Source organism: Neomonachus schauinslandi, chromosome 5, assembly GCF_002201575.2.
Source record: "Neomonachus schauinslandi chromosome 5, ASM220157v2, whole genome shotgun sequence".
NCBI classification, from domain to species: Eukaryota; Metazoa; Chordata; class Mammalia; order Carnivora; family Phocidae; genus Neomonachus; species Neomonachus schauinslandi.
Window position 1 is genome coordinate 74,853,584 of NC_058407.1, and position 21,518 is coordinate 74,875,101.

Sequence of the window (21,518 nt, forward strand, 5' to 3'; positions counted from 1 at the left end):
TGATCAAGCTTGTGTATTAACTAGATTTCTAAATATTGGGCTGGCATAAAATATGCACTTTGAAATCCTATGTTGAATGCTACATTTTTATCCTCTCATTCAATTTCACAAAAACCCAGTGAACAAGGAACTCTTCTAGGTGCTGGAGAAACAGGGAGGGACCAAAACCAATACAGTCACTGCTCTCGTACTGGCATAATGATTCAACTTCACATTAAAGGGATTCAAAAAAATTACTAAAAGAGGTGATGAAGAAAAGCTTCTCTGTATAGACAGTCTCAGCTTGATGAACTGAAGACCTCACACCAACTCCTGTCTCTACCTTATTCTTAAAATAAGTCTAACCCCACGCTCTACCTCCACTTGTTCCTGTCAAAACTTCAGCCAACAATGTGTCAGTCGCGGCAACCACTGGTGCTCTGGTATAAAGGGCCTAGGCCTCACACCCTACCTCTCAGGTCTGTGCAATGCTCTCTTCCAGCACCCACCCCAAACACACCCACCACCTACATCCCTGTCTCACAAGTCCTCAGGCTTAGGCTGGGCAGTCTCCACAATGGGGATCCTGACTGTACCCTGCCTTTGGAAAAAAGAACGCAACAGACAAAACCTCCTCCTCTTGGGATGCCTGGGTGGCGCAGTTGGTTAAGCATCTGCCTTCAGTTCAGGTCATGATCCCATGATCAAGCCCCACGTGGGCTCTGGGCTCAGCTGGAACCCTGCTTCTCCCTCTCCCCACTGCTTGTGCGTGAGCTCCCCCTCTCCCTCCCTCTCTCCCTCCCTCTCTCAAATAAATAAAATCTTAAAACAAAAACAAAAAAACCTCCTGCTCTCATGGAGTTTAGTATGTGCACTGCGGCAGGGGAGGCAGGGACAGAAAATAAGATTAAAAAGACAGAGATAGTGGCAAGTGTCAGACAACAAATAAAGTGAGGAGAGGTGGGAGCAGGGCTTCCAACGTTAAATCAGGTGGCCAGGGAGGGCCTCAGGGAAAAGGCAAATTTAAGCAAACACATGAAACCAATGAACTCAATACTTTTTAAACATTAAAAATAATGTTTCAAGTGACTGAAAGTTCCTATCAGTCAAGACTTTCAGGCCTACAATAAGTTGTATCACTTAACACATGAGCAAAGAGAAAATACTAGAAGAAAAAAATAAAGGGAAATGATTTCTTCATCTATTCTTGCAGGGGTATTTTTGGATAAACGAAAATAAGCAGATATAAAAACTATTAAGCTTTTCCAAAAGTCTGTGACAAAGCCTATTTTCTGAATGAGCCACTATAACATTTGTAGGAACTAGCTAAGGAACTGGCTTTGAGACCTTTTACAGATGGAAAAGTATAAATGGTGGGACCCAGGAATCTATGCCAGAAATGGACAATTAACAAAAGATCTGCAGGAATGAATATTCTGAAATAAGAGCTTTTAGTGCAATGATACATGTAATTGCCAGATTTTCCTCAAGTTCACGGAAATGAGCTACCATCAAGACCATGGGAAAGAGAAGCACCGAACGCACCCCAGCCGGCTGTGAGAAGCTTTCATGCATTATATGATGACAGCTGCCCACTAAAAGTGGGGATTATATAAGTATCTTTCAGTTTTCGAATTCTTTGTTCTATCTCCCCAGTGCCCACCATGTGGTTAAAGCAAATCTCCCAGGTTAACAAAAACATACAAGTTGGTCATTCAGTTCCAAAACTTGGAAACAGGCTTTAGTTCTCCACTGAAAAGGAGCTTATACTGGGCACCACACTGACTTCAGAACAATGATTGCCATCATTGGCAGTTTCCTCCTTGCTTCCTCCTGAATCCTTCTCTTCCCTTCTTTTCACTGTTTTCATAACCGGTGGCCTGAGTTTACCACTTTCTATAAAAGGACTACAGAGGGGCTCTAATTAGCACCCTTGTCAGTTCCCTAGTTCTTTCACAGTGGCGGGCATCTGAGTGTGACTACTCACACCCAGTTTTTTATTACACTTAGATGTTAAGAGTGGGGGAGAGGGAGCTATGCATAATTCTTTTTGAAAAATTAAAGTCGCTTGCAGGCGAATACCAATAGGATCATGATATTGATATATTAACATTAGATATATACATATACCGTGTATAGTAGACATATTCTATTATATGGCCATATATTATAGTTCTATTTTTTTTAATCAGGTAGGAGAAATGCAGTTTTGCCTGTTTGCAGCATATCTACAAATAACAGGATTCTTGAAAATTAATACCATTCACATAACTTCAAAGTTCAATGGGTAACTATCACCCTGCTAAAGATAGGATATAGTCTAGTCGAGATTTCCTAGACAGAAAGCAGTAGAGGACTTGAATTAGGTGAGTATTCCTGAGTCTGGTTGCACAGCAAAAACCAGGAAGCTATTTCTTGTTTCCATCTCCAGAATCTTTTTTAAGAATACGTTTCTTGGGGCGCCTGGGTGGCTCAGTCGTTAAGCATCTGCCTTCGGCTCAGGTCATGATCCCAGGGTCCTGGGATCAAACCCCTCATCGGGCTCCCTGCTCTGCTAGAAGCCTACTTCTCCCTCTCCCACTCCCCCTGCTTGTGTTCCCTCTCTTGCTGTGTCTCTGTCAAATAAATAAATAAAATCTTAAAAAAAAAAAAAAAGACGTTTCTCTTTCTCCTTGAAAATGTCTTTTTTTTTTTTTCCTTCCTCACTAGCTACAGTGGGCCAGAGCATTGCTTTTGTTTTTAATACTATGGATAAAGTAGATAAAAGTATCAGGGAAAAGTGTTTCCTCCATTACTCAAGATTAACAATATCTTTATGTTCAGAGATGTTAAAAGCTGGCAATAAGAAATTAGTGAGAGAGAGAACAGTCCAGGGGTTAAGAGCATGGGTTTACGCTGTGGCTCCCCCAGCCATATGAACTTCAACAAATCATTTAATCTGTCTGGGCTTCTAATTCCACTTTTGTACAGTGGGGATTACGGATTCTACTTGTAATGATTGAGTTTATGCACATAAAGTACTTAAGACAGTGTCTGAACAACAAAGTAAGTGCTCGATAAATGATAGCTGTTATTATGACTCTTATTATAGTAATTATAATTAAGTGGGCTGAAGAAGTAGCCAGAGATATAGAGAAATAACAATGCAAGGTATGTCTTGGGTTTAGAGGAGAGGAAGAGGGAAGTTAGTGGATGTTCTCAATTATATAATCTAGGAATATATTTCATAATCTTTATTACTATTTAGACGCAGTCAATACTGTGCAGTTACATTTTAAAATTCAGGCCAATCTACATTTCAACATCTTACAATTTTTTAAATCCCATCAACGGAAAGCATCCCAGTTTCAGAGATGTTAAACTGTGAAAAAGTATACATTTTAGATCTGATGAAATACATTAAGATCTGGAAAACAAAATAGAGATATTTCAGGTATCAGTGGCTCCACAGTCTCATCTTTTGTTCTAAGAGCTGGAAACTAAAACCTTGCTTCTGATCATACCTACTACCTACCACTCAGATTGCTTTTTAAGACAAGCCAGTTAGATCTGGGCAGAAAGACAAGGTTTATTTAAAGTTCTGACCTTAAAAGCCAAGCTTTAATAGTGAGAAACCCTATAGACAAAGAAGAAAAAGGCCGTGAAAGGAGGACAGCAGGAATGGGAAACAAGAGACAAAGCTGGAAGAGAACAAAACTTCTACCAACAAAGCACCCTGGGTCTTCCAGTGCAGGAGCAACGCAGGTCCTCCAAATTCCAATGGTCTCTTAGTCAAGACATATCACAGCATCAGAAAGAATGCCTGAATAAGCACAACTGGTAACCAAAAAAGGACACCTAGTCCATGAATTCTCAACAAGACCAAAGTAGACCACTCCCACGCCTTCCCTAACACACCACTGCACAGACTGCTACATGTTGCTGATAGGAACATAGGAACCATGTAGACTCAGAAGGAAAGCAGAGAAGCAGTGATGTGAGAAGAGTCTGTGCGCTGGGTGCACAGGCCAGAGAGACATCCCATGTCCTCTACAGCTCAGCCACTAAGTCACCCAGCCTCTCCTTGAGCATCCTAATTAATAAGAAGCTCACAACCATCAAGGGAACCCAATTCCATTTTCTGACAGTGTTGCCAGAAAATTCTTATGTTGAACCATGATGTGCCAAGCTAATTTGGGGTTCTTCTGTGTACTTAATATTTACTGAGCCCTCAAATGGACTTCAAAAGTCCCCTGAGGAGTGATGGCAATGGATCACTCAAGTTAGGGACTGGGAGGCAGATGTAGCAACTTGAGTTGGCTGGCAAGAGTGAGTGCAGGAAGATTTTTTTCTAGGAACGTAGACAACAAATAGTCAGGGAAAGTTAGGGAGGGCTGGCCTCACGTCCTGACCAGGAGCTCTGCGGATCATGCAAGATGACTAACTGCCACTTGAGTCACCAGAGAATCAGCATGAAGAGGAGAAGGCCAGATTGCAGTTAGGAAACAGAGGTAGAGGGTGGTGATTCTGTGATGCAATCTAGGCTTTAGGGAAGTCTGACATGAAAGTGGGGCTCAAGAAAGCACAAGAGGGAAGACTGAGGACAGAGGCCAGCAGTGAGAGAGGCACTTTCATCGGGGACTCAGGAGGGGGGAGAGGGCCAAGCAGGAAGGGGATGTAAAGGGACAGAAGACATGTGCCCAGCACAGCTTGCACCTTAGGCAGGAGCTTGCACTCAGTGGGGACAACCGGAGGCAACCAATCACAATCTCACGAGACAGCACTAGATTAGAGGGGCACAGAAAATGAGAAGAAAAAGCCAGACTGCGAGGCTAGCCCTTGTGCTCATCCCAACAAAAATAATGAAAGTTATCTGAACACTTCCCAAGCACTGTTCTAAGCCCTTTAAGAATATCAATTTTTATTCTTCCAACAATTCTATGATGTAGGTATATTTAATATTACCATTTTATAGATGAGGGAACAGAGCCAAAGAGAGCTCCAAATCAGCCAGTTAATTACTAGAGGGGGATTCAAACCCAGCCAGTCTAACTCCAAAGCCCACACTCAGCTCTTATCATGGATTCTTCTCACCTTGATTTCTAGGCCCTGCCACAATGCCTGATCTGAAATATCTGCTGAGTGACTGAAGAATCCCTGGCTTTAGTGGGATTATAGGAGGCAACTTTGTAATGAAGGATACAGGGATTTGAAAAGAGAACAGAGATATAGATGGAGTTAATTGGCATAGGGCTCTGAATAGAACTTGGAGGTGAAATCGTTTTTCCAACCCAGTATAGATTTCCTTCCTCTGAACTACAAGCTCACTGATTATTGCTCTTAGACACAACACTCACTTACACCCTGGTGTTTATTCTAGATCATATTCCTCCTTCTAGCATGGAAATCACTAAAGGTCACAGCCTTTGTCTCATTCATCTTTGGACTCCCAATACCATTTATCAGTATGGTATGTCGTCAATATGATACCATTAAGTAGCATAATTTAGGGAAAAATGGTATAGGTTACTCAACTCTCTACAAGGGAAATGAAGATCACTTTGTTTATAAAAATCCTTGATAGGAAGATAAAACCTATTTTTAACTGAATTTGGCTATAATTTGATAACTTCACATACAACACATGGCCTAACACAAAACCTTGCTAGAGGCCCCAGAGAACAACCCAGCCTTGCAGAGCAGGTCGGGTATTGGTCTGCAGCAAGGCTGCATTGTGTCTCAGTGAATTCCCCAGAATGGTGGCAGCTCCCTAGTTCCTGCAGATGCAGCAGCTGAAGATGAGAGTTTAAGTTCAGTGCATGGGTATGCAGGAGGGACACGGCAGCTGGGTTTGTCTTCTCCACTCTATTCCTGAATAAGTGAGGTGATACAAAATTGATTACAGGCACCAGAATACTTGTTGATGATGTCCACACTGTCAACTACACTCTAGGGACAGAGAACTAATTCTAGACAATGCTCTGCAAACCATGCCAAATTTATTCCTGAAAACAAACACAATTCCTGAGGTGTGATCAATGCATGACTAGTCCAACTTTCATTGTTCAAATAAGAGTAAATATTTGCATGAATTTTAAAAGGTACATCTCCACACTGAGAGGTTACTGGTAAAGTTTGACTCGGTCACTAAGGTGAACATTTTAGAATATAGACATCAATAACACGCATTTGGGGAGCCACAGAAGGCTTCTGACAATGTTAAGATTATGATCAAGACCCAGATTTAAGAAAATTAATGGGGGGGGGGGTTAGGTGGATAATAACATTGCTGGTGAGAAGCAGGTCTGAAATAAGACAAAGACCATCATCAAGAAATGCAGGTGAGTCAGTAAGAAACGGCAGATGACCGGGTGACAAGTAGACAGGAGAGAAAAGCAGATTTAAAATAAACTTTGAAGCCTAAAGGTAATACCTCCAAGCAAAGTCAGGAGAAGGGGCTGCACCACAGCACAAAAAGAAGTCGTCACACTTTCGTGCCCTTAGCACATTAACATTTATTAAAAGCCAGTTCTTGAAAATGCAGAGCAGTATAGATAATCTAAAGAAGCCCAGAGGGTGGGTGACACCACCAAAGAATAGAGGTGACAGGAAATAGTGGGGCAGAAAGAAGAAAAATGGGCTAGTCAGAGGAAGAAACCCGGAGTTCTGGTGCAATAGGAAAATCAGATCTCCAACAATCAAGACCAAGAAAAGAACTTTAAAAGGAAGCAAACACGGGGCACCTGGGTGGCTCAGTTGGTTAAGCATCTGCTTTCGGCTTGGTTCATGATCCCGGAGTCCTGAGATCAAGCCCCACGTCAGGCTCTCTGCTCAGTGGGGAGCCTGCTTCTCCCTCTGCCTGCAGCTGCCTCTGCCTGTGCTCTCTCTCTGTCAAATAAATAAAAAAAAAAGGAAGCAAACACCAGAAAAATTTAAAAAAAAAGGTCCAGAAACAGCCAATTGGATGATACTTGGGATTCCACTGCTGACCTAGATTACCTACCGATGCAATGAGACCTACCGATGTTGAGAAGAAAAGCCAGCCAAAAAGAAAAGGAAGTGGGGAGAAGGACATGGTGACCGGAATGAAGAAGTGGAGGCAGCAAGGAAAGTACAGAGTGGTTAAGGAAGAAAGCTGTTGGTCCATAGCTCCAAAGAACATCCATGTGTAAAGTGTAGGCAGATCTCATCTGGAGGGAAAAGAGGGGGCGGGGGCCAAGCCCATGACGTGATAGTAAAGAGGCATGCATCCCAGGGAAAGTAACAGAGGAGAAATGTGGCTGAGGACTGGATCAGTCCACCAGAATAACAGGTCAGCCATCAAGCAGAAAAAAGCCAAGTCTGAAGTGAAAGGAAGGCACGTGAGTTCACATCAGATAATCCAGTCAGACATAAATTGTATATCTGCATAAATTAAAGTCTATTTCAAGAGGGACAGGATGGGACCGAGAAACAAGAGCAGAGTAGTAGAAAAGACCCACAACAGATGTAAAAAATGCAATTAAGAATCAGATAGGGCAGAAAGTTTGCCAAGAGATACAGAGGGCCCAGATGATGTGCTAGTTGAGGGGCCATCTAGATTATTCTTTGCTTTGCACCTGCAACTTTTGGTTGCCTGTGCTCAAGACTGAAGGCAGGGTTTACCCATGTTTGGGAATGCATAGTAGTTCATAAAGCTGGATACACACCAGAATCATCTGGGGCACTTGTTAAAAATACAGCTTCTCTCACCCCACCTCTGGAGATTCTGACTCATTATACCTAGGGTGCGGCTGGGAATTTCTAATTCGCACTCCAAGTAACTCTGATGCAGCCAACAGGAGAACATTTGGAAACCAAACAGATCATGAGAACTATCTGATGTACTTTTTTAAAAGTACAGGTTCATGAGCTTCTGTCCAAATTGAGTGAATCTCACACTATACTCACAAAATTAAATACATCATGTTTGACTCCTTTTTCAAACAACTTTTCAGCACATGCATGTAGAAAAGAATTTCAGTACAACCCGGACTATACCAGGAATGAATGCAGTGCCCTGGTAGTCTAGGGCTTCGGGCAGACCCTTAATCCCTTCCCCAAAAGTCCCACTCCTCTTCTGTCCCAATTGGATCCATGAAACTAAGTTTCCATCAGTAGAGGGAAAATGCATTACGTGTGGAATAAGTCTCTGAATGTCCTCAGGTTCACAAGTTGACATTGCTGTTCATTAAGAGACGACTAACTCTTCTTGGAAGGAAATCCAAGTAAGAAAACGCTTCCTGGTTCCTGTCCCTCTGAAGGACTTTCCTATTTCAAAGTCCATCTTTAAGCAGCTTCCAAGAAACATAAACAATATTGATGTATGCCGTTATTGTATTATAAATCTTTAGACAAATTATTTGCTCAGATCATTGTATTCATTAATGTCACAAATAATACTAGCCCTAAATACATAACATGTTGTTGCATTGCCCTTTGCCTCTCAAAGCCCCAGGAAACCTTCAGAACCAGTGTGTCAAGCATGTGAGCACTGAAGCTATAGAGACCTGGTTCAAATCCTGCCCTTGAAGATTAGGCTTGTTGTAGAGCATTGTAGTTAAGACTTTCTGAAACTTGGTCTTTTTCTCTAAAAGGATAATATAACCTATCTTACAGGCTTGTCATAAGAATTGGAAGTAAAACACACATAGTCCTGGTTCAGAGACAGCATTCAATAGACAGTAAGCACTCATCCCTCTTACCCAAATCTCCATCCCTCCTCCCCCAACAATGGGCACTCAGGATATTGGAGTTAAGTGTTGAAAATCCAAGTACTCCAGCCACAGTGAGAACTGGAAAAAGCAGCTCTACTTATAGAAAGCTAGCACATCGTACAATGTGAAAAGTCCTTCACCACAAAGCACCCAGATGATGAATATATTACAACAGATATGCTTTGAAATGTAGTTTTATTGCTGAGATTATAAGAAAAGAGGTTCCCAAGGACAAGAGAAAAAAAGAAAAAGAACAGTAAATCTAAACCTGAGTGGCAAACTAATGTGTAAGCCCATGCTACCCTGGGGTCAATACCATTCCCAAGTACCAAGAGCCCAGGAACTGAGGGGCTTGCAGGGCAGGGGGAGAGACTAGCCTTGACCTTGTGAAATGGGAAAGGACCGAACCTCAAACTGGACACCAATGTTCCACACTGAAGGAGCTACACCTGAATAAGAAGGTGGCCTAGGAAAAATCTGCCATCAGAGCAAACTAATGAGAAAGTCTGCACCTACATCAAGCTAAAGTGGAAAAATGATGATAATGATGCTGATCTCCCCTGAGCAAGCCTGAACTCAAATTTACACTATCTTCAAGTCAGGGAAATGCTTGGCTAATAAAAGTGGTATTAGGTTGAAAGTACAAACCAATATTTTCTACAGGAAAGCATCTTCAATACAAGCCCTTCAGGATTCCTATAAAACTAAGGAATTAAGGAAATAAGCTGCCTTGAATTATAGCAGAAAAAAAATTGACTAGATCTACTATTTCCCACCCTCAAGGGGTTCCAATATTCAGAGTATGGGCAGAGGGGGATGCACAACATAAGAAAATTTTCATCTTACTTTGTGTGTGTACAAAATATCCCTTTAAATTTATGGGTTTTTTCCATACTGGAATTACGTGCTTAATGTTATGTGTATAGGACCATCACCTTTGACTCTAGGCATACTTGAATTTGAATCCTAGTAAACCAAGTACCAGTTTTAGGATTCCAAGCAAGTTAGTAAAACTCTCTGTGCTCTTCAATTTTTTCAGCTGTAAAATGGGCACACTATTACCTACCTATTAGGATTGCTGTAAAATAAATTCATACACATATACATGTGTGTCTCACATAGCATAGTATTTAGTACAGAAAATGCACTCTGTACATAGTTATTATGAACATTATAGGGGGAGGGTATTCATTCATTCAACAAGTATTTATAGAGTGTCCCAGTGCCAGACTCTTGAGATGGAAGGGTAAAGATGCCTTATGATACTATCTGAATGTTTGTTTTGTGCCATTTACTTATATTATCTTTTAAAGTACTGTTTTCTTCATTTTCCAGATGATGAAACTGAGAAATTAAGAGACTTGGTCCAATTCACACAGCTAGTAATAGAAGAGGAATTAGAACTTGGATGCTATATGACCCCAAAGCCTGTATCTTAATCACCTCAACTCTCTGCTTCACCTAGACAAGGAGATTCACAGCCAGGCATATACAGCAGATATAGCTGGTAGACTTTCCATTTTTTTTTTTGGCCCAAAAATCAGAAAACTCTAAAATTAGTGGGTTTCACAATCATAGATATAACACAATACCACCAAACTGAATTTTCTGTTAAGCTCTTGACCTCTCAGTTTTTGTTCCTTCTTTAAGAGGGAAAGTAACACTTCAATTATGAGTAACGTCCACTCTGTTTGTAATGGGTCTAAATGTTGTGGTTTTATATATAAATACTTTTCTAGGTGCTGCAGGGAAACTGGCACTTGCAAATTGAAACCTGGTTTACTTTTTGATTTGGAGAGGATTTTACTTATAAAATGATGGTTGGATGAGACTGAATAGGGAGGCAGATTTGATTCAAAGAAGGAAGCACTTTCCAAAATGTTTTTACACTACCCAATTGAATAGGGTATGGTCACTCAATAGGTTAAGACTACCTGTCAGAACACTGGATCATTCTCCAATAGATACTATAGATTATATCATGGTAAAGAGGAACCATCTTACCTAGGAAGATAAAGTCATTTTTACTTTTCAACCCTGAAAATAACAGCAGCAAGAACTTTGAGTTTTTGTAAACAATATTAAGACAATGTAACAGACCTAGAAAAGTTATTGCTACATTCTACATATCATTTTATTTTTTTATTTTAAAGATTTTATTTTTAAGTAATCTCTACACCCAACATGGGGCTTGAACGTATAACCAGGAGATCAAGAGTTGCATGCTCTACCACCTAAGGCAGCTAGGGGACCCTACCTATCATTTTAAAAAGAAAAAAAAAAAGAGGGTGCTTGGGTGACTTAGTCAGTTGAGTGTCTGAGTCTTGGTTTCAGCTCAGGTCATGACCTCAGGGTCATCATATCCAGTCCAAGGCAGTGTCCACGCTCAGTGGGGAGTCTGCTTGAGATCACCTCTCTCCCTCTGACCCTCCCCGCACTCGCTCTCACTTGCTCTCTCTAAAATAAATATTTTTTTAAAAATTTCAAAAAGAAAAAAAAAAAGTGTTGTGGGGGTGCCTGGGGTTTCAGTTCAGGTCCTGATCTCAGGGTCGTGAGATCAAGCCCATGCTCCAGTGGAGTCTGCTTAAGACTCTCTCTTCCTCTCCCTCTCCCCCTCCCCCGTGCCCCCCAGGCGCATGTGCTCACACATTCTCTCACTCTCTGTCTCATAACAAATCTTTAAAAAAAAAGTGTTCTGGATTTCTCTGAAGAAAAAAAGTAGTTTCTTCTATAAGCACAGCTGCTTTGTAGCAAAGATTTATAGACTGCCACAACTCCAGTCATTCCTACTTTTAAGGAATTCACCATCTTTTGCTCACCTACTCAGTTTGGAAACTAAGAATGTGATTTTAAATAAAATGATGATGTAAAGAACTTGAATCCTATCGCCGTCAAAACTGAAAACAGCCAATGATTAAGAAATTTGGTAGCTCAGGGCACCTGGCTGACTCAGTCGGAGGAACATGAGACTCTTGATCTTGGAGTCATGAGTTCAAGCCCCATGTTGAATGTAGAGATTACTTAAATTAAAAAAAGAAAAAATTGGTAGCTCAATTTAAAAATTCCTAAATAACTTCAAAACAAAGCAAAACATTTTCACTAAAAAAGGAAAACACTCTTCCATTCATTTTAGAGTGAATCACAGCTAAATCTAGAAGAGATGATTTCACTGGTGTCCTCATTTTACAGAAGAGGAAATTGAGAGGTAAAGAACTGTAATTCAGTTGTTTACATTATTTTCTCACATCGCTATTTCTGCCCTTATTAATGTGTCTATAAATTTGTAAATCATCCATCATGTTTTTCTACTCTATGACTACTAGCTATAACTTCAGGACAAGATTATACAGAGAAATTTTAAAACTCCAATACTTATCACTTATCATTTAAATAACAACAGCTTTGCTTAATCAAAACAAAATGAAAGTGAATAAAAGTATTTGCATTTCTGCTGCGTAAATGAGGGTTTTGCCTCATAACTGGTCTACATAACAAGACATTTCTGGCTATAGTATGATAGGGGCACAAAAAAGGGAGGCGATTAAAGGAAAGTTTTACAAATCAAGAAAAAAATCCCTAGTGTTCCACATAGTTTCAAGCTCCTCTCGGAAGAACGAAATGCCGTTAAAGAGCGATGGAGAATATGTGGGCTTGAACAGATCTTTAGGATTTCTTCCAATACTGATTCGATGAAAATTCAGAACTCAAAATACCGCATTGATAGCTGAATTTATCTATGCGAAAAGAGCAATAATAGTTCCATTTCTTGATATTAGGAACATGTTTCCTTATGAGAGACGCAGCTCTTCACACTTAGGGTGGGAGTCGAGCGTATTTTTCAAAAAAGCGAAAACCGGAGCACTCGGGATAGCTGGTGCTAGGTTACTCAACAGCTACGCTGCCGGACTAGGATGAACATCAGCCTCCCCCATTTGTTGCACTAGTCCTTCACGAGGTCTGCCGAAGCAGGAATTTTACTAAGAAACTTAAACTTCAGTGTCTAATGGGCCTTATTAATTCTTAGCCAGACTTTTAAAATAATACCTTTACTTCCGGAATTCTCTGATAAATTACCTCCAGGGCAAGCTCAGCCCTTCGCGGGTTCCTGCCCAAGGTCCTTTGGGGGAAGGGACATAATCGGTAAGGGGGGGATGGCCCGGCTCAGCCCTCTGGGAAACTCTCCCCAGCTGGCTCCCGGAGCAGTCGGGAGACTGGGCGCACCTGCAGGGCGCTCGGCGCGTCTTTCACCCGCGGCAACGCCCCCGCCCACCCCTGCCCCGCGAGGCACTCACCTGGGCCGTCGGCAGGTGCCTGGCTCCTGAAGGTGGCCGTCTCGGCCCGTCCCACGTGTGACGAGGGTCTCCAGGGCCGAGGGGTCCCCAGCGGCAGGTAGAAGGGACTATACTTCCGCCGTATAGCCACCCTCCTGAAGTTGTGGCCGCCCTCGCAGCTCATCGCGCTGGGTCCGCTCGCAGCTCCGGGCTCTCTCCCACCCTCGTCCGTCAACAAGTGTGCGCTCGAGCGGCTCCTTCGGGGTGACGGGACCCCGGGGAACGTCGCCTGCGTGCCACGCTCGGCGCGACTCGAGAGGGGCGACTGCGGGCTGCTCGGCGCCCCCTCGGCGGGTGGCCCGCCGTCCCTTCCTTCCCGGGACGCTCAGAGCCGCGCTTGAGGGAGTTTGGCTCGGACTCCTGCCGCAGCCGCAACGCCTCAGTCTCTGCGGCGCCCGCACTCACCTGACGCCGCTATTGCAGCGGCCGGCCGGGCTGCGCCCACTCTCCTCCGGGGAGCCGAGAGCCCGCAAGCCCCGAGGGCGGAGCGTAGAGAGCGCCGAGGACAGGCTGTTGGCGCCGCCGCCGCCGCCTCCTGCGGGGGAAGCAGGCAAGGACTCGCAGTGCCCACGCGAGCGCCCTGGGCGCGGCTCCGGAGCCGGTTTTCTCCGGACGGCTCTGCCCCTGCCCCGCCCGGCGCGCCGCGGGCTCGCCCATTGGCCGAGAGGAATCGCGCGGGCGGACACCTGCGGCGCACACCTGCGGCGCACACCTGGGTGCTCAAAAGGTCAGCCGCGCTCCCCTGCGGGCGGTGCCCTGGATGCGAGAAGAAGGGAAAGATAATTAACGGCTACTTTGGACTCTGCGCAGGGACCTGCCATTCTAGCATACCCCCATGCTGAGGGTCATACCTGCGTCTCACGCCGCAGTGCTGAGCCCTTGATAATAATCTTATTTATGTCGTATTTATGTCGGTGAATTAAGTATTTCAGATCAGGAAACCAAAGCGCGGAACCTACAGTGAGTCACTGCATACCTAGAATCCCTACTCGATTTTCTGCATCAATGTCTTGTCCTTATCTCACTGAATCAGATTATCTTACCAGAAGCATCGACTAGAGAAGAAGAGGGATGTGTGGAAGTAAAAGAGAAAGGTGGAGCTAACCATCCACAGGTTTCCAGAAGAGCATCAGACCCCCCATCACCATGAACATCACCATGAACACTTATAGGACTTTATTAGTAAAACACTTTAGAATCCATTTAATTTGTTGTTTTGTTTAACATTAGCTAAATAGCAAATTGAAGAAAACACGTTAAATTGGTTTGTTCGTGTGCATTTAAAAATTCGCTACTCTTAATGATGAAGAGGTTGTGTTCCAAAATCACAGAAATGGGAGGGGAAAGGACAGCATTCCAAGTACCCCAACTCAGGCAGAAAAAGTTCTCCAGCCATCACTTCCACCTTAGAAGCCACTCCACATTTATTCAAATGGTCCTTCACCCAGGTAATATCTCCTCCAGCAACCTGAGGTTAGCCCCTAATCCAGTCCTCCCGAAGAAACCTTTGAGGAGGGCAATTCAACTGTCTCAGTCTCCTGGGCTGCTACTTCAATAGACATACCACTGAGGAGAAGAAAATACCCCCTAGTTTTTAATGCATCCTTTCAGACCTTGATGAAAGGATGTTTTGCTCCCTTTGGATTTATTTTGCGTATCACTACATTGCCCCTAATTATTGTTTCTCTTTTGGTGTAATTGCAGTGTTATCTACTGTGCCATATAGTACTGGAAATAATTTAAACAAGTAGTTTCAAATATAAGTTAATGTTGAAAGAGGTTTTACTCCATATTAACATGAGCTAACCATAATTAAAAAGCAAATTTGTAACAATGTATTTGGTTCCATAAAAAGGTAGTATTGCAATCAATATTATTGTACTAACCACCTATGGAGTAACCTTAGAATAACTTATTTCTTAAGTGGGAAGATGCTGCCAATCTTTTTCTTTTTTTAAGATTTATTTATTTATTTATTTATTTTGAGGGGTACAGAGGAAGAGGGAGAAAAGCAGACTTCCCACTGAGCAGGGAGCCTGATGTGGGGCTGCATCCCAGGACCCTGAGATCATGACCTGAGCCGAAATCAGGAGTTGGACACTTAACCAACAGAGCCACCTATGCGCCCCTGCAATCTTTTTTAGAGAACTGGTTACTGATAAAATCACCCCCCCCACACACACACAGCACGCACGCACACACAGAAAAATACTTTCTCTGTAGAAAGCTCATTCTTCCTGTAGAGAACTGCAGTAAACATACCTGTTTGGGGCAAGAAGGTATCTTACCACAAGTATTTGCAGCAGGAGTTCTATGCTTCCTCATTTGGATATTTTGAGTTATGTATACATATTTCTATTTCTTTCTTGGTTCAAAGTTGTTCATATTTGCCCAATAATATAATATCACTTCACATCAGTGGATGTCTGTATTTGCAGATGGAATGTTTTGTAACATATATATCATCTGGGGGCACCTGGGTGGCTCGGTCAGTTAGGCATCTGCCTTCAGCTCAGGTCATGATCCCAGGCTCCTGGGATCGAGTCCCACATGGGGCTCCTTGCTCAGGAGGGAGCCTGCTTCTCGCTCTCTCTCTGCTGCTCCCCCTGCTTGTGCTCTCTCTCTCTCTCAAATAAATAAATAAATCTTTTAAAAAATATATGTATATCCTCTGACATTACCTCTATCAATGTTACTCCTCCTTACTATTTTCTGATAGACACCATTTCTAACAGACTTTGCATTTGATGGCTGTGTTTTGCAACAGTAAATGAGTGAGTCAAGCAACTCCATTTGATCTCAAGTTATCTTAGGTTAGAGTAGAACAAAATATTGAATACTGTCTTGGACATATAGTCTTCATATACTGCTTTATTCATCTATATAACTAGTAGGAAGTTTGCCACTAATTAACACATATTAAATGAGAATTGCGCTGGACACAGAGATGTGCACATTTCTTTTTTTTTTCTTTTTTTAAGATTTTATTTATTTGAGAGAGAGAAAAAGAGAGAGAGAGCACGAGGTGGGGATGGGGAGAGGGAGAAGCAGACTCCTCACTGAGCAGGGAGCCCGACGCAGGGCTCAGTTCCAGAACTCTGGGACCATGACCTGAGCCGAAGGCAGACATTTAACCGATTGAGCCACCCAGATGCCCTGAGATGTGCATGTTTCACAGGTGTTTATGCACAACAGCTCTCTATGACAAAGACAGTACTGAATGCTAACCAAATTCCATATCATTTTCCTTGGGCACACACTTCCCTTGCAGTTAGGTGGAGCCATGTAACGACAGCCTTCAGAATTTCGTGGACAGAAGTGGTATGTGTCACCTCAGGCCTGATTTCTGCACCCTCACCACGAGACGCGCTAGTCCTTTCCTCTGACTGCCAGGTGGAATGCAGAAGGACCTTTGGAGGAACCTGGAGCCCCACACTATGGTGGAGCCTCTGTATGGAGAGGAGTTAGCAGCCCAGAATCACCTCTTTCCTAGGAATTAACATATAATATCAGACTAGAAAAATGCATAGGAAGATTATCCCTAGACTATTCCTTCCAATAGGAAGACTATAGACTAATTCATGTTCCTTAAATTTTATCTTTATATTTCCCAATGTAGCAAAAATCGTATGTATATTGATATATGTCTTTTAGTTCTAGTGTAAATGTTTTAAACAAACATTCAATTTAATTTTAACAACCTAACCAGTCTCCAATTGATCTAGTCCCTAATAAGCAAGATAAAGCCAAAAAAGAATATTCAGGAGAAAAATTATGAATCAGTAAGCTGCTTCAGCTACTGTAGGACATCATTTCCAAAACTAGAATCTAAGAGAAATCAACACTTTGTAGTAAAGTCATTCTTATTTTTATCTCACTAGAGAAAGATAAAACTTCTCTCTTTTTAATAACAAATTGTGTTATTTCCTTAGTAAATGAATTATAAATTTATCAGTTATTCACTTTGATGCTATCGCTGGGTAGGAATTTATATAAATGTCATTAAAGTAATAAAGGTCACTAAAAGCCATGAACCGTGCTGACTTTCTGTAGTAGCATTTACCGAAGATAATTTTATAAAAACCTAATTGAAGAAGATGATGCATTTATTTTAACAGGAACTTAGTAAACAGTATGATATATTGAGCTGATACAAGTTGAGATTTCAATAGTTTCATATATATGAAACCATATATATGAAATCACATGTTAGAAATTATACAATCATAGATATATAATTTCATATGTATTATTTAACATTAATTAATTTCCATGTTAATTTAATTCCTACATCTATATTTTGACCAGGTATTGCATATATTAGTGACCTGTACAAGGAAAAATATATACACACCTCTTAGAAGATTTGTACAAATTTGAGGTGTCACCTGAAACTGTCATGGTACAAGTTAGGCCTTCTACTTAAATTGAACACTATTGCTCTTTGAAAGGAAGTGGCTAGTAAATATCTTTTTTTTTTTTTAAAGATTTTATTTATTTATTTGACAGAGAGAGACACAGCGAGAGAGGGAACACAAGCACGGGGAGTGGGAGAGGGAGAAGCAGGCTCCCCGCAGAGCAGGGAGCCCGATGCGGGACTCGATCCCAGGACCCTGGGATCATGACCTGAGCTGAAGGCAGTCGCTTAACCAACTGAGCCACCCAGGCGCCCGCTAGTAAATATCTTTTTAAAACCACTTGGTAACTGGACAGAAAGCAGTTACTTTTTTTTTTTTAAGATTTTATTTATTTCTTTGACAGAGACATAGCGTGAGAGGGAACACAAGAAGAGGAAATGGGAGAGGGAGAAGCAGGCTTCCCACTGAGCAGGGAGCCCTATGCGGGGCTCGATCCCAGGATCCTGGGATCATGAACTGAGCCGAAGGCAGATGCTTAACGACTGAGCCACCCAGGAGCCCCTGAGAAAGCCGTTACTTTCTAAAGTACACAGTTCCTGGCTTCATGGGGACTATAGGTCCATGAGACATACCAGATTTCTAGAGGAAGTCAAAATTAATGGAGAGGCACCTGGGTGGCTCAGTCGGTAAGCCTCTGACTCGATTTTGGTACAGGTCATGATCTTGGGATCGTGAGATCGAGCCCCACGTGGGCTCCTCGCTGAGCATTGAGGCAGCTTGAGATTCTCTCCCTCTCCCTATGCCCCTCCCGCCGCTCGTACAGGCGTGTTCTCTCTCTCTCTCAAATAAATAAAATCTTAGAAAAAAAAAACAACAAAATTAAGGGAGAATGGAAAGGTGAAGACATGGCCTAGTGGAGGAGATAAAGAGCTATCCATGACAAAATGTTTTAATGATCATTCAGTGAATCTTGCTACTGTCAAATTTCTTTTATCTATTCTGAGGAATTTGACAATTTCTCCGACTTCCAATTGTATTGCTTTGTATGTGATAGAAAATTATTTAGCTTATCTGAAGAAATAATACAGCTTTATCTACTTATAGGTAACTTCTTAAGTCCCATAAAACACCTTTTTTTTTGCAAGGAAATATGGAAATACAGTCATTCCTCCAGCAAATATTTGCTAGTATCACATTTGCACCCAATACTAAACTTAACTAATATCACATTTGCAGCCATTGTTCGGTTTTTGTACCTTTGTGTATACACTCTAAGATTTTTGTCTTGATTCCACCTTATAGTGAAATCTCTTTGGAGACTTTTTTTTTTTTAAGTAGGCTCTACGTGGGGCTTGAACTCACAACCCTGAGATCAAGACCTGAGCTGAGATCAAGAGTCAGATGCTTAACCAACTGAGCCACTCAGATGCCCCTCTTTGGAGGCATTTTAAATGCTTTTAAAACTACCACATGCAGGCCTACAATGCACAAACTCAGTGATCATGGGATATCTAAAATAGCCAAATTGTTAGAAACAGAAAGTAGAACGGTGGTTGCTGGGGCCGTTGTTCAAAGGGTATAGAGTTTTAGTTTTGCAAAAGGAAAAAGCTCTAGAGCCTGTACATATAGTTAACAGTACCGTACTATACACTTAAAATGGCTAAGACGGTAAATTTCATGTTATGTATTTTTACAATTTTTTTAAAAAACCTCAATGACCAAGTTTACACATGCACAATTATATATTTTATCAGGAGCTATCTAACCTTCAACAATTATATGATATCATTGATTATAAGATGCTACACAATTTCAGAGATGTTAAAAAGTAAAAAAAGAAAAAAATATGTTCTAAGATGGATGAAATATGATATACATATATTTGTGAATATATACATTTTTGTACTTTTATAAATTAGAATAACGTTCTGATAGAATTTTTTAAAAGATTTATTTATTTATCTTAGAGAGACAGAGAGAGAGACTGTGAGAGAGAGCGAGTGGGGGGGGCGGGGCAGAGGGAGAGAGACTCTCCAGCAATTTCCCCGCTGAGCACAGAGTCCTATGTGGAGCTTGATCCCATGGCCCATGAGATCATGACCTGAACCGAAACCAAGAGTAGGAGGCTTAACCAACTGAGCCACCAGGAACCCCTCTGATAGAGGGTTTTTTTTTAAAGGATTTTATTTTTAAGTAATCTTTACACCCAGCACGGGGCTTGAACTCACAACCCTGAGATGAAGAGTCACATGCTCTACCGACTGAGCCAGCCAGCCTCCCCATGATGGACTTTTTCTAAAGCTTCCTACACGTGCGTGATTTAAATAAATTTCCTTTTTCGAATATTTTATGCATGTATGTATGTATATATTTTATATACTTACTTATTGCTGGAAGAGGTATATTCTTTGAGCTGAAATATTCCAGGATTGATCAAGAGTGAATTAGTGGTGGAGTATATAAAGAAGTTAGAAAATGTATTAAGGAGCTACAAAATATATAACAAAATACAAAAAAAATGTATTATGGAGTAACCAAAGCCCCGTATCTCATTCAGTAAAGTGTGTTTTTCCTGTTAATTTGGTTTTATACACCTTAAATGTATCAACTCATAAATTATTAAAAATTAAAAGAATGTGACAAGCACTCTTGGCTGTCTACTCCACCGCCATTCCTACTTTTCCTTTTTTTTTTTTAAGATTTTATTTATTTATTTGAGAGAGAGAGAGAGAGAGACAGCGAGAGAGGGAACACAAGCAGGGGGGAGAGGGAGAAGCAGGCTTCCCGTGGAGCAGGGAGCCCGATGAGGGGCTCGATCCCAGGACCCTGAGATCATGACCTGAGCCGAAGGCAGACGCTTAACGACTGAGCCACCCAGGTGCCCCATCCCTACTTTTCCTTAACAAAACAGTGTCATTCAAATGTTGGCAACAATATGGGCAGACAAGTTGTGTTCCTTCATAGGGAAAGCCAGATGGGGTCAGATGATCATGGTAATCCTATTTTCTTTGCCAGTTGATGATTTAAGGGGAGAGCATACATGCATATATGACTGGTTCTGCACTATGGGTCTTAAGGGGAAATCTGCTGTGGACTTCTGGGAAGAATTTTCCTCCTCAATAAAAGAATAACCTATTGAAAAGAACCCATTCCCTACCCACCTCCTCCATGCTCCTTCTGCTTGTAGATGTGGCTTTGTAAGGATACAGATGTAAGTCCTGAGCTGCTGTAGCCATCTTGTGACCAGGAGGGGAGATGTTGCTGGATCTACTGAGGGTGGCAGAACAGAATGTTGGAAAGAGCCCAGGGCCATTGCGGAGTTCAATGAGCTATGCAACCAACCCTGAAACTTCCTACATCTTGAATCCTCGATTAAGTGATCAGATAAATTGTCCTTAGAGTTAAGCCACCATTAGTCACACTTTCTTGTTACCTGTAGCCAAAAGCATACTAATACAAGTAAATAGTTTATCCAAATTTTAAGAAAAGTACTTAAAGTTGTAAAATTATAAAGCCTCGTATTTAATCTTTCAGTATTGCTGCTTAGAAAGGTTTTATTTTAGAATTTATACATATCCCTCTGTTGTTTTTGAATGAGATAATCTAGGTAACAGGCCAGCAAACTATGACCTGTGGGCCAAATGCAGCCCACCCACTGATTATTTTGTATGGCCCATGAACTAACAATGGCTTTTAATTTTTTAAACCGTGGGGGGGAAATCAAAATAATAGTATTTTATGACATATAAAATTTATGTAAAATACGAATTTCTATGTCCATAAATAAATTTTTGTTGAAGCCCGTGAGCAGCTCACGATTGCTTTCACACTACAAAGGCAGAGCTGAGCGGCTGTGACACGGACAAGATGGTAAGCCAGTCCGAAAACCTTTCCTCTCTGATCCTTTACAAAGCTTTTTAACTCCTGATACAATGGAAATAAGAAACTTACATAAAAGTTTCATTTGATTTTGAAAAATGATAAAACTATTATCAAAACCTGTCCTTAGGGGCGCCTGGATGGCTCAGTTGTTAAGCGTCTGCCTTCAGCTCAGGTCATGGTCCCAGGGTCCTGGGATCGAGCCCCACATCAGGCTCCCTGTTCAGCAGGAAGCCTGCTTCTCCCTCCCTCATTCC

At 41.8% G+C, this 21,518-nt stretch overlaps 1 protein-coding gene across 1 annotated transcript in view; it reads right to left on the reverse strand.

Moving 5' to 3' along the window:
• Window positions 1-13,148, reverse strand: part of FGD4 (FYVE, RhoGEF and PH domain containing 4) — a 210,040-nt gene extending 196,892 nt beyond the window's left edge. The window contains exon 1 of the mRNA XM_021690470.1: window positions 12,986-13,148. Coding sequence (XP_021546145.1) covers window positions 12,986-13,148 — 163 coding nt within the window. The remainder of the gene's footprint in view (window positions 1-12,985) is intronic.
• Window positions 13,149-21,518: the final 8,370 nt, after the last annotated feature.